General features: G+C 39.5%; 1 protein-coding gene across 1 annotated transcript; it reads right to left on the reverse strand.

The window, feature by feature from the left end:
• Positions 1–1,106: 1,106 nt before the first annotated feature.
• BAG2 (BAG cochaperone 2) lies at positions 1,107–11,891 on the reverse strand. The gene is made up of 3 exons (XM_026695177.2): positions 11,234–11,891; positions 3,117–3,226; positions 1,107–2,286 (listed from the first exon to the last, which is right to left on the reverse strand). The coding sequence occupies exons 1-3, from the start codon at positions 11,398–11,400 to the stop codon at positions 1,886–1,888; spliced, it is 678 nt and encodes a 225-aa protein (XP_026550962.1). The 5' UTR covers positions 11,401–11,891; the 3' UTR covers positions 1,107–1,885.
• Positions 11,892–13,459: the final 1,568 nt, after the last annotated feature.

Raw genomic sequence — 13,459 nt, forward strand, 5'->3', positions numbered from 1 at the left:
AACTTTGGCAAGCAAAGTCAATGGAGAAACCAGATTTGCTTAATAACCGTGTTACTAATTTAACGACTGCAGTGATTCACTTAACAAATGTGGCAAGAAAAGTGTAAAATGAGGCAAAACTCAATAAATTTGTCACTTTGCAACATAAATGTTGGGCTCAATTGTGGTTGTCAGTTGAGGATTACCTGTATTACTTAGATTTATCATGCAACAGCACAATTGGGTCAGTAAACTATTTAAAATCCAAAGCAATGCACAGTCCTAACTAATAGTTCAACATGCATAATATCTAAGATTTGTGAGGACAATTCTGCTGAGTGATTGAACATTTTCCTATACCATGCTTTTCTGGCAATACTATGCTGCTCTTTTTCTTCTACATATACATTATGACACATGTGGAATGAAATTATATATTCCATGCTTTAAGTATTAAGTAACATCTCTCACAGATGTAAAATCTACGCAATTTTCATTTATTGCTCCTGTGCAACTTTTTCAAGGAGATTGGGATACTGAGAGAAGACGAAAGATGAAATGCAGACCAGGGGTGTCAAACTTGGGGGCTGGATCATGCCCGAGGGGGGCTTAGATCTGGCCCATGGGGCTACCCTGGAAACAGCAAAGAACCAGCCCATGGTGCCTCTGCAAGTGAAAACAGAGCTCGGGGGGGCCATGCATGGCCCTCCCAGACTCCGTTTTCAGCTGTGACAATCTCCTGCAGCCCTCTGTCAGCGAAAACAACTGAGGGGGCCACAGCGGGAGACCAGCACAGCTGAAAACGGAGCTCGGGAGCCCATTTTGGCTGGCAGAGCACTCAGGCCACACCAGGCACACACCCCTGACACAAGTGATGTCAAACTAGCCATGCCCACCCTGAACATACCCTGGCCCCCCAAGGTCAAACACAACATTGATGCATCCCTCAATGAAATTGAGTTTGACACCCCTGGTATAGACATTTATATGAAATGTTACACTATGTTTTTGAGCAGTTAATGTAATAGGAGTGCACTTTAAATATAGCTAAGGCATTCTCATATCGAACAGGATTTAGAGATCCTGAGTATATGTAAATTGCATACTCAAAATATACTAAAATTTAATGCATGGAGCATGATTTATTTTATTTATGAATATTCCACAACGAAGTACATATAAATTTTATTTGCGTTTACTGTAGCATTTTTTCCACTTTATCATCTCTCTTAAACAGATTTATTCACTTAAGCGGAATACAATCTAATTGAATTGTCTGATAGATTAATCGCTTAAGAACAAAACATATATTGCTAAATTATCTCTAGGGATTAACAGGATACTATTTCCTAAAATCAATACAGTACTAAAAGGAATAAATGGAATACCATTTATGAAAGATTTATCCTTTGGATAGGAAATGCCTACATTCTCTCAAATAAAGTATTAGTTACTTATTTCATTGTACCAAGCCCTTTAAAGATGTATTTTTTGAACAGGAAGGCGTGGATGGCAGAGCATTCTAGCCAGCCTGATTGGAACAAAAACGTGGGATAAAAAGTACAGATAAAAAGTGCTTCTACGGTGCCTAACATTTGTAATTGCCTCAGGATGTGCTTTATGCAGACACTTTAGAGTTCATTGGTTTGGGCGGGGGGGTGGTGGTTAATAGAAGCAGACATGTTTTCTCCTCAGAGGAATGTAAGGTTTTTTTTTCCCCCATAACTATCTTATTCCATCTTTGTTTCTGAATACCTCAGGATTTGTACAAGAGGTATATAAGCTTCAGGGCATGTGACCTGTATTAAGAAGACCATGCATTATATATTTTTAAATGTCAGCATTTCTTTGATTTTGTATATTTGAAGAAAACATTTTACTTTTTCATAATGGGGATCAAAAGCTTTTAATCTTTTCCATTGTTGCAGAGTTGCCTTGAAGTTGTTCTTTGGTTTTCTAGAAGCAAGATGGACTTTTCGGAGTTGTCTATATTTCTAAGCAAAGTCTCTAGCCGTCTCTTAATTTTCTTTTGATCTTCTATGGCGCATCCAATTACAACAGACTGAAATTTTTGATTAACAGGTCCCGATGGTGTCTCAGATGTACAAGCGCCATAAAGTGATATTAACCGGCTCTTTGAGTCTTCCAAATCATCCAAGAGTTTATTGACTATTTCATCAATCATCTGGGTAGCCCGCAACAGGGATTCCTGCTGCTGAGGATTTCGTATGGTTTCTACCGAAACCTCAACAGTGATGGTTCGGCCCATAAGGCGCTTGGCAGTCAGAGTAAGTTCTTCTCTTTCACCTATATTTTGAAATTGAAAATGCTGGTTTTAAAGTTTTACATAACACCAATTAACCGGCAAGGTCAGAAGAGTCAAAGTAAATTAAGAATTACTGCATCATATTTTTGTTACAATCCATGGAGGATGGAAGGCAATGATGATTGTAACGGGCTTGATAATACTTAACAGAGATTTTGACTTGATCAGTATTAGCAGTTTACCACAGAAGAAACACTGGCTAGATTAACAAGAGCACATTAAAATAGGATGATTTGATTTGTTTCCACTTATTGTCGTCATTGAATCCAGTCAGTTATAATTAGGAAATTATCACTTAGTACAGGTAGCCCTCAACTTACAGCCATTCATTTGGTGACTGTTCAAAGTTACAATGGCAGTGAAAAAGTGACATAACCAGTTTGTACACTTACAACTGTAGCATCATCTACATGATCATGTGATCAAAATTCACTTGGCAACTGGCATGTATTTATGACAGTTTTACTGTCCTGGGGTCATATGATCACCATTTGTAACTTTCTCAGTTGGCTTCCAATAAGCAAATTCAATGGGGAAAGCCATATTCACTTAATCACCACACGATTCATTTAACTGCACTTATTTGCTTAACAGCTGAGGCAAAAAGGTCAAAAAATGAGGCAAAACTCATTTAACTGTCTTGCTTAGCATTGGAATTTTTGGGCTCCATTATGTTTGTAAGTTGAGGACAGCCCATATAAGTCTATCTACTATGAAGACACTAAAAAAAATCCACTTATGTGTATTCATGAGACACTCCAAATATGTGTATATTATCTGTACACATTCACAAAGAAGCTTGGGGTATTACCTTCACTAATATTCCTCATATCCTGACTGTTCTGTATATTATGGATCATTTCCAGAAGAGTTTCTTTTTCTTGTTCCATTGAAGCCGCAGCATCACGCAAAGCTTCAACTCTGGGAAGAGAAAAAAAAAATTACCAATTTAAAAGAGACTTTACAAATACCCTTATACCCTGCATTCATCTATTACTTATTTATAAAATTAAATTAACATACTATATTCTTGCTACAACGAAGAGTTTCTATATAAAGTCAATATTTCCTATTTGCCAAAATGAGAAGGTGGATATTAAAATCCTGGCTTGGTCTTATGTGCAAGAACTGCAAAATATCTTTTTTCTTATCCCTTGCCCCAACTGTATTTGCACAACAGCAGGAAAGGAGGTGGAAAGGGAATTCTAGCATTATTAAATGAAGAAGAAAAAAGTATCAAGAAAAGTCTATTTCTCACATATTATTTCAGATAAATATAAAAAGTCTAGTTTTCATATATGCCCTTCTAGAATCAGTCCATCTCGATTTAACAAGGAAAAAAAAAGGAAACTAAGGAGCATTGATGGACAGCAGTCCAAACCTGTTCCATATCCCTTGAAGTGGTGGTATATCTCCTCAAGACGTTTTACCTGGCTCAGCAATATTGGATAACTGTTATCCAGAAAAATCAGCTGACCCAGAATGCAGACATTTAGATGATACTAGGTTTTCCAAAAGTTGTACTGGTTACTTTTCAGTGGAATTCAAAGTGCTGGATTTTACTTTTAAAGGTTCATATATCATGAATATGGACTCAGGGGGATGGTAGAGGACAGGAAGACCTGAAGGAACATTGTTCATGGGGTAGCAATGAGTCGGACACAACTTCACGACTAACAACAATATCATGAATATACTAAACCACCGTCCCCCAGTGGCATAAGAACAGGAAGGCTGGGCTGCATCTTGGTCCCTTCTTTTATGGAAGGCCACCCACAATTATGGGGATGAACCTTCTTGGTTGCTGTCTCCCCACTCTCTTTAGCATTTCTCTTGAAATTAGGCTGTCAATTTATTGTCTTGAATTTGGTGATAAGCTTGACCTTCCATTTACAGATTTGGGGCTTGTGACTATTAAAGTTCTGCTGCTTTGCTACAGTTCAGCTTGTAATTGTTTAGATAAGTGAGTGGATGGATAGATGGGTGAATAGATGGAGATATGGATATGGGTGGATTTCTTTTGATAAACAGCTTTGAGCTTTGTTGAGTTGAGTGGCATATAAACTCAAGTAAATAACAAATTCTGCTATTACAGTGAAGGAAGAGCCTCACTTTACATTGTTGGAGTTTCATATCTGAAACAACCTAGAAATAATTTCAGTTTATTTTTTTAAAGAAAGCATTTTCCAACGTTGTGTCCACCAGGCATGCTAAAATTAGGTATTCTAGGAATTGCAGTTACATGTTCAAGTAACTGAATGTATGAAAAATATTCTGAGCTTCTTAAATACCCAGCTCTGTGTACTGAATATACTACACTAAATAGCAGGCAGAGACTCACAATATTGGATGGTCTTTCATACAAAAGTGTCTGCATGCAGAAAACTGCCATGTCAGAGACAAAACTAGTTTTCTTTGACATTCTGGAATATATCTGCATTCAGAATCCTAGAGCCTTGCCATCAGTTCATTATTTCACCTGAATAATGATTTCTGTCAATTTGCAGAAATGTTACAGCCAGATTATCCTAATCATAAAAATGCAAAGCTCAATTTGAATGCTAAAAGACATATGGATTGTGTGATTCAAGCCCTAGATGGGGAAGAACCAATAACTGAATTGGTATAATCAAGCAAGAATGGAATAGCACCATATGAATTCCTAAACTCCACTTTCTGGTCCACTGAGGTGAAGTTCTACACAGATCTAGCAAAGAGTAAATCTCAGTAAAATTAAAAGTAAATCCCACTAACCCTAAAAAGTAAATACAATCTTGCCAACAAAAAAGGTAGCCAAATCTCATATGCTTTCTGGAATGACAGCTGGGCCTCCCAAGTCCTTCCTCATTTGTAACTATATATAGGTCTCTTCTATCATAGCACCTGTTATACTTCACTCACAAAGCTGGACCACTTTCCTGAAAAAAAAAATCTTCAAAAAAATTATTCTTCATTCTTGAACACATGTTTTTTTAAGGTGATGTATTATCATTGTAGCTATGGTAGGACACATTAACACTCTTTCAATTGTAAATAATTTACTTGTGTGAGATTGCCATTCCAAAATAAACATCACAGAATAATTTCAATTCATCTGACATCCTTTAAAATATATTTTATGAGAGAGGCAAAAATGATAGAGTGATGCATATATATAAGACATATAAAATAAGACATCCTAGATCTGAATGAATGAAATACTTTGTTCATTACATAGTTGAATGTGCTGACAACAAAATCACACAAAAATTATCAATGGAAATCAAATTTAGCAACCCATGGAGGTCTGGATTTGGAGTTACACTCAAAATTAAAGTGGAAAAAAACACTACAGGCTGATCCAACTTTGATGTAATTTCCTTAAAACAAGTCAAAATGAGGCTCAGTAGTGTGTGCGGCCTCCACGTGCCTGTATGACCTCCCTACAATGCCTGGGCATGCTCCTGATGAGGTGGGGGATGGTCTTCTGAGGGATCTCCTCCCACACCTGGACTAAAGAATCCCCCAACTCCTGGACAGTCTGTGGTGCAAACATGGCATTGGTGGATGGAGCAAGACATGATGTCCCAGATGTGCTCAATTGGATTCAGGTCTGGGGAATGGGCGGGCCAGTCCATAGCATAAATGCCTTCGTCTTGCAGGAACTGCTGACACCTCCAGCCACATGAGGTCTAGCATTGTCTTGCATTAGGAGGAACCCAGGGCCAACCGCACCAGCATATGGTCTCACAAAGGGTCTGAGGATCTCATCTCGGTACCTAATGGCAGTCAGGCTACCTCTGGCGAGCGCATAGAGGGCTGTGTGGCCCCCTAAAGGAATGCCACCCCACACCATTACTGACCCACTGCCAAACCAGTCATGCTGGAGGATGTTGCAGGCAGCAGAACATTCTCCATGGCATCTCCAGACCCTGTCACATCTGTCACATGTGCTCAGTGTGAACCTGCTTTCATCTGTGAAGAGCACAGGGCACCAGTGGAGAATTTGCCAATCTTGGTGTTCTCTAGCAAATGCCAAACGTCCTGCACGGTGTTGGGCTGTAAGCACAACCCCCACCTTTGGACGTCGGGCCCTCGTACTACCCTCATGGAGTCTGTTTCTGACCGTTAGAACAGCCACATGCACATTTGTGGCCTTCTGGAGGTCATTTTGCAGGGCTCTGGCAGTGCTCCTCCTATCCCTCCTTGCACAAAGGCGGAGGTAGCGGTCCTGATGCTGGGTTGTTGCCCTCCTATGGCCTCCTTCATGTCTCCTGATGTACTGGCCTGTCTCCTGGTAGCACCTCCATGCTCTGGAAACTACGCTGACAGACACAGCAAACCTTCTTGCCACAGCTCGCATTGATGTGGCATCCTGGATGAGCTGCACCACCTGAGCCACTTGTGTGGGTTTCAGACTCCATCTCATGCTACCACTAGAGTGAAAGCACCGCCAGCATTCAATAGTGACCAAACCATCAGCTAGAAAGCATAGGAACTGAGAAGTGGTCTGTGGTCACCACCTGCAGAACCGCTCCTTTATTGGGGATGTTTTGCTAACTGCCTATGCTTTCCACCTGTTGTCTATTCCATTTGCACAACAGCATGTGAAATTGATTGTCAGTCAGTGTTGCTACCTAGGTGGACAGTTTGATTTCACAGAAGTGTGATTGACTTGGAGTTACATTGTGTTGTTTAAGTGTCCCCTTTATTTTTTTGAGCAGTGTATATAAAATTCATAACACCGCAATACTGGGCAAGAAAAAAAATTCTTTAGAATTTGAGAATCTAATCATAAAAAATGTGATGAATTCATTTAGAAAATGTTTTATTTAATTCTGCAAATAATAGTCTTGAGGATAATCTTAGCTATGTATAGCATGGTAGCCTAAGAGTAAATCCTATAATTCTGGTTTGCATATTTTGAGGTGTGGGGACTTAACATGATATATGAATCAGACCATAATTGTGAATCCAGCTTTGTAGTCAGTGGATCTCACTTCTGAGTAGTCATGTACTGTTCAACTAAAATAAAAAATGAATAAATAACTTCTTTAAATATAATTTAATTAAAGCCACAAAGTACATGATTTACTACATAATCAGTGCAAAAAATATAGGAAAAATGTAAAATACAAAACATTCAACACTGGGACTTCTGGTTTGAAGTGCTTTGGCGACAGACAGAAATCCGCAATCGTGCGCGGTTTCTGTCTGGGCTTGCCGCTGGAGCAGCCCGAGCCGGCTGGTTTCGGGGCTAAATCACCCCGTAGAGGTGGTGAAGAGGGGGGAGACCGCCAGCAGGGTTGAGGAAAGCCGCATCTCTCCTCCTCAGCTGGCCATTACTCCCTTTCCCAAAGGCGGTTGCAGCGATGGTCAGAAATGGCCACCACAAAGAAGAACTCGACCGGAAAAGAATGTGCAGGAGGAAGATAAGAAGTGAAAGTTTTGGCTGACCGGGTTAAATTGTAAAAGCAACAACTAAGGTACCCTGGAATTTAAACTTACAAAAAATAACATCGCTCCCAAAGAAGAGTTGGAAGCAGCGAAGAAAAGTGAAAAGGGAAAGGTTTGGCTTTTTTTTCCTTCTCTCTCCTTCCCTATACTGACAACTAAGAGATTTAAATAAGAAATCAGAAAAATCCACTTTGATATCAATAGGCAATTAAGCTGAAAATAAAACAAAATGTCAAAGGGATAATAAAGATTTCTGGACATTAAAAATTTTCTTTTTCATAAGCAGGATAGGCAGGATCTGGAAGCGGGAGGAGATTGCCTGGAATTAAAAAGAATCTACAGTAAAACTTCAACAAGACTTCTAAAAGATACATTTTAACTGAAACTTTGCAACTAAATGGTAACCCCAGGAAGAGAAAGTGAAAAAAAAGAGCAAAAAAGAAACAGCTTGCGTGTATTTGGATTATTTGGTGATCTTTGGATTCTTGGTATTATATTTGAATGACTAAAATCAATCGGGTGGTTGTTTAAAAATTTATACAATGGCACCACTTCTGGATGAATTGAAAATGGAACTTAAAAAGTACAAAGAAGATGCACAAGAAGGGAAGGGTTCTTTTGGCTTCGTTTTTCAGTTCTTAGAAATGGAGATTTGGAACTATGAGAAACAACAAGACTGCAAAACAAGAAGACTGGGACAAAGAAGAAGCCATCTTTAATGAACAATTTTATGTGGGGAAGAAAAAGGAAAGGGGGGAAAGAGAATGGAGAATTTAAGACTTAAAAAAACAACCAAAGAAAAGAAAAATAATTCAAAAAATTATAATACTGGAAAGCAACAGAAAAGGGGAATACAGAAGAGAGAAATAGAGGTAGAAAGACAAGGGGGTAAAAGGGGGAGAGAGAAGAAGAGAGGGAAGAAGGAAAGGAAAATAAGTTACAAAAGACTGGAGCAAGATATAGAGAAACAGGACCTATTTAGAGATAATGGGTGAAAATCTAACTGAAAAAGGGATTCCGTAAAGGTACATAAGATTGTATTGTTATATTAATAATAGAAATAACTTTAGAAAATTGGAAACAACGTATGATTAAAATGAGGGATAAAATAGTTAGTGTAATTTAGTGAAATGTTTGTGAATAAAATAAGTAAATGAGAAAATAAATAAATGAGAAAATTGAATTAGGAATGAACGGGAACATTTTAATTAGTTAATGTTTTATAAAATATAAGTGAAGAGGGGGGGAATTAACTATGGAAAGCTTATAATTGTTCCCATAGAAGTATGATATTTAATTGAAAAGTAATGTTAAAGAAGTTAAGATTTTAATGAATATTATTAATGATAGAATTGAATTGGAATGGAATGTGTTGTTTTAATTACATACATTTATAATTTTTTTCTTTTTTTAAGAATACAGTGTGTATTTTAAGAATGTACCAAGCAGAATCCGAATGGAAGTTATGTATTATATTGAATGTTACAACTTTAGGGAAAAGATATAAAGGCGTCATACTCCAATCAGTAACTACAGGAGAAATTTTGTTTAATGAGAAAAGATAATAGATAATTGAAACAGGATGGACAAAAAATATAAATACAATGATTTGAATTGAGATGAGATAATTAAAATAAAATTGAGAAAATTAAAAGAGGGGAGAAGCTACACAGAAAATGTAAAATAGTAATAAGATATGGAATAGAATATAAAAATGAGCATGAACCTGAATTTGTGTCTGTATGAAGAAATGTAACCTGGGATTACGCTACTTTCAAAAAAGATGCTTTGTTTGTATTTTTTTTTCTCTTTGTGAAAACTCAAATAAAATTTACAAAAAAAAAAACAGTCAACACTAAATTAGCACCTTATATTCAAATTTCAGTTGTTAAAAATTCGTATGAAGCTTTTGATGAAATTATTTAAGCAATTTTTATTCATTTTTCCCCATGAAAAGTGCCTGAATTGCAGTAATAAATTAATTTTCCTGTGGAAATTAATTCATACCATCACAAACACACAAAATGGTGTACATTAAAAAATCTGAAATGCTTTTGTTATATTAAGAAATGTCTAACAATAGTCTTCTTATCTATGCCTCAACTATCATATGCAGGAAAGGTAGTGCTCTAAATTATAGTTATTTGATTCCTTATGTCTTTTGGCAACGAGTGAATTTTTCAGAATATTTATCCTGTTTTAAGACTAAGCAAATATCTCTAGCAAGTGTAAAGAAGTAAATAAATGCTAAACAATGGGAACGTAATCATTTAAGTAATGAGTCTTGTAATTATGAAAAAGAGTCTGAAATTAAAAATGGGGGGGCCATATCATTATTATAAATCATTATGTCATGTGGTTTGGTTTTAGATGTGTACAACTAGCCTTATTTAGTGAACCATTGTTTACAGCCCAATGCAAATATGCAAACTCAGTCAATCACTGTTGGTGTTCAGCCCGGATTGGTTTTATTTTTGATTGGATCTGGATCTCCCCTACCTGAGACCAGTTTACAGTAGAAAGTACTGTGCCCCAAACTTGTCTCCCAACATTATAGGAAACTGACATGCTGGTTTGCTCATCCATCTTTCTAAAGCGGAATGCACCAGAATGAGCATCAATGACTACATATTGCTGAAGCTGTTTATGTTCCGATCTAATTGAGAGACCCGAACATGTAGAAAATCATAAGAACGCACAGAAACATTTGAAAGTAGTAATAGAAATTCTTATCTAATGTTAACTCAGTCTGCAGGGGAGAGGGTGTAGGATTAAACCTGCCATCTCTAATCTCAACTCCCATATATTCTACCAGCTCTTAAACATGATAATTTTGCTGTTTTTCTTCTTCTTTCAACTGAGCAGATCCAAAACTCTCCTCATTCATTCCGAATAATTCAGAATCGGGCATATAAACGATAGAAAAGCAATTCTCTTGAGGCAATTCGTCCCACCTCCCTACTTGAAAAGGCTGTTACAGCCTTCCAAAGGAGGAAGGATTTCTACATGATTAACACCCAAAGAGGCTGAGGAACCACCACCACCACCCCGACCCATTTCAAAAGCAAACGGAGGATTAATACTTAGGACCATTAACATTTATTTCCCCAGAACCCCCAAACCTCGCGTCATCCTGAAACTAGGCCTAAGAAGTACAACTAAAAGCAAGGGAAGGCACGTCGGGGCTTCTCCTCCTCCTCCTCCTCTTCCATTTATCAAACGGGAAAAATATTCTCCAAAATGGTCCAGAGCCCAGACGGAGATGCGGAGCATCGAAGCAATCCAATTAAGCAGAGGCGCATTTTTAAAGGTTTTGCCTTCCCACCCCCCCGAGAGGAAGCAGTTTGCAAAATCGCCAGAGCAAAATCGCCCCGAGGAAGGAGGGAGGCGAGGAAGAAGGTGGGTAGGAAACAAACGCTGCGCTTTTCTCACAGAGGCGCTCCTCCGATGATCCGAGGGCGCTGCCCCTTTGGCCGGCCCGTCCAGCCTTACCTCCGCTCCAGCTGGTCCAGGCACTCAAGCAAGCGGCTGGAGCGGTCCGCCATGGAGGTGGAGCGGAAGAAGCGACCCCGGGACTGCTGACCCGCGGCCGCTTGCTGGGTTGCCTCGTCGCCGCCGCCTCCACTGTTTTTGGCGTTGCCGACCTTGGCCTGGGCCATGGCAAGCCGTGGAGCGTCGTCGCCTGGCGCGTCTGCCCGCTTGCACGGCGCTTGCCCGGTCAGCAGCTGCAGTGACGAGAGCGGGCGCCCTAAGCTGGACGCCGACTCGGAGTCGCCCCTCCCCTCGCGCACTTGCAAGAGCAGGTGGCGGTCAAAAAGGGTCCGGAGCACAAATGGCTGAGCGTTTGCCTCGTCCTCTGGCTTCTGTGAAACGGCGAGGGCTGTTCCCGCGCCACTTGCGAGTTCCCGCACTCTTCATGTCCCTGGGCGCATCGTTCCCGCCGGAGCATGAGCACCCTGGTCTATTTAACGTGACTGCGGCTGGCCTGGAGCTGAGGGCTTAAACCGGAGGTGGGTGGTTTGCCGGGATCTTTATCGCGTGGCCGTTTTGGCATTTCCAGCCAACTCCAAAGAAGGCGCCGCGTTGGGACTCTTGCGGGTGCGCTTGTTCTCAACAGCTCATCGCCCACCATTTCTCCTCCCCAGGACAGGAAAGGGGCGTGGAGATGGCTCCCTGGTGTATCCCTCCTGCCCCCATGGCGCCCCACATAGAGCAGGAAAAAAAGGTTTTCCCGGCCCCCCTCCCCCCGGCATTGTGAGAAGTTTTATATCCAAAGAGTGTATATTTTATTCTTTATACTACTTCCACCTTCCCTTAAAATAGTTAATAGAATCCACAATGTTCTGAGAATCGATGTCTCCACTAGATAATTGACAGTCAAGGTGAAACTAAGTTAATCAACTAAAATAAATAATCTTCCTCAAATAAGTTTTCTCCCCCAGAATCAGCATGTACTCACTTCACCCCGACAAGCTCCCCTTATAAAAATCTGCTGCTGTACCCCATTTCTTTGCAGCCTTTCCCTAAAGGCAAACTGTTTTACTTTTAGGAATAAATCTTTCTTCTTTCCTCATAGCCTGCTGGATCTCATTTTTATTTATTCTTGCCCAGTCCCCGCTCGAGTTGGAACCGCAAATTGTTCTTCTAACAGCAGCCTTTCACCTCAAAATGGGAGGAAGCTGTTGGTTACTCCCTAGGGAGCAGGTTACCTCTGCATTTCTTGGGGGAGCTGAGTAGAAAGGGGGCTCCTCTAAAGTCCTCCCCACTTAAGACAAATGATACTGGGCATTTTTAGCAGTATAATCTTCTAGGCTGTGCAAAAAGTGGGAGGTTGGCTGCATTATGACATGATTAAGTATTTAAACTTAAATACCGTTTTGTAACCTCATATGGGGCTAATATGTGGTTCCATGACTGATAAACACAGAAAATGGGATTAAATCCTGGTTGAATTAAAGACCCAGAGAATTTGCTGCATAGTTTAAATTCAGTTCACCCATAGCTTGGTCTTTTGATCATACAAGTTCAGTTGTGGCTTCAAAATAGGTTTACTTTTTCTTGTGCTTTTCTTTGCTGTTATGGTACACGTACAATTTTATGTGTTCTTGGTGTAATATGTTTGGTCTGAGTAAAATCCTCTTACATGCATTCTTGGTATAATATATGAGCTCTTTTCCAATAAAACCATTTAAAGTTATTGTGTTCCTCTGTCCCCCATAACACTAGTATGCTGACAGTTAGCAAAAAGCTGAGAAACTACTGCAGTGCAGGTAAGAAACAGAAGAAAGCCTTTGTGAGTTAACATTGGCAGAACCTCAAGACACTACACTAGACTTGTCATAACTGCATTAAAAAAAAGTCTACAGAACTTCTAAATTCACATCACTGCAGAAGCTGTAAGACAAAAGGGATTTACAGAAATTGAAGTTTTAAAATATGTGTAATTTTGTAATAGTAAAATCTAATACAAACTAAAACAAAAAAGAAAGTTAAAAATCAAAAAAAGACAAGAGGACTACAACTAGCTTTTTACTTAGGATCACAACTTAGCCTGGAATACATTGTTGTAGTTGTTAAGCGAGCCACCCACATGGATGTCTTGTTGAGCAACCACCAGCCAGTTTTCCCTATTGTGGTTGTAGCACAAAGGTAGGCAGTGAGTACAATATTTGAGAGAATTGTCTGAACTAAAGCTAGGCAATTGCCCAGAAGGAAGGC

Source organism: Pseudonaja textilis, chromosome 1 (genome assembly GCF_049901715.1).
Source record: "Pseudonaja textilis isolate UNSWEBS1 chromosome 1, rPseTex1.2, whole genome shotgun sequence".
Taxonomy (NCBI): domain Eukaryota; kingdom Metazoa; phylum Chordata; class Lepidosauria; order Squamata; family Elapidae; genus Pseudonaja; species Pseudonaja textilis.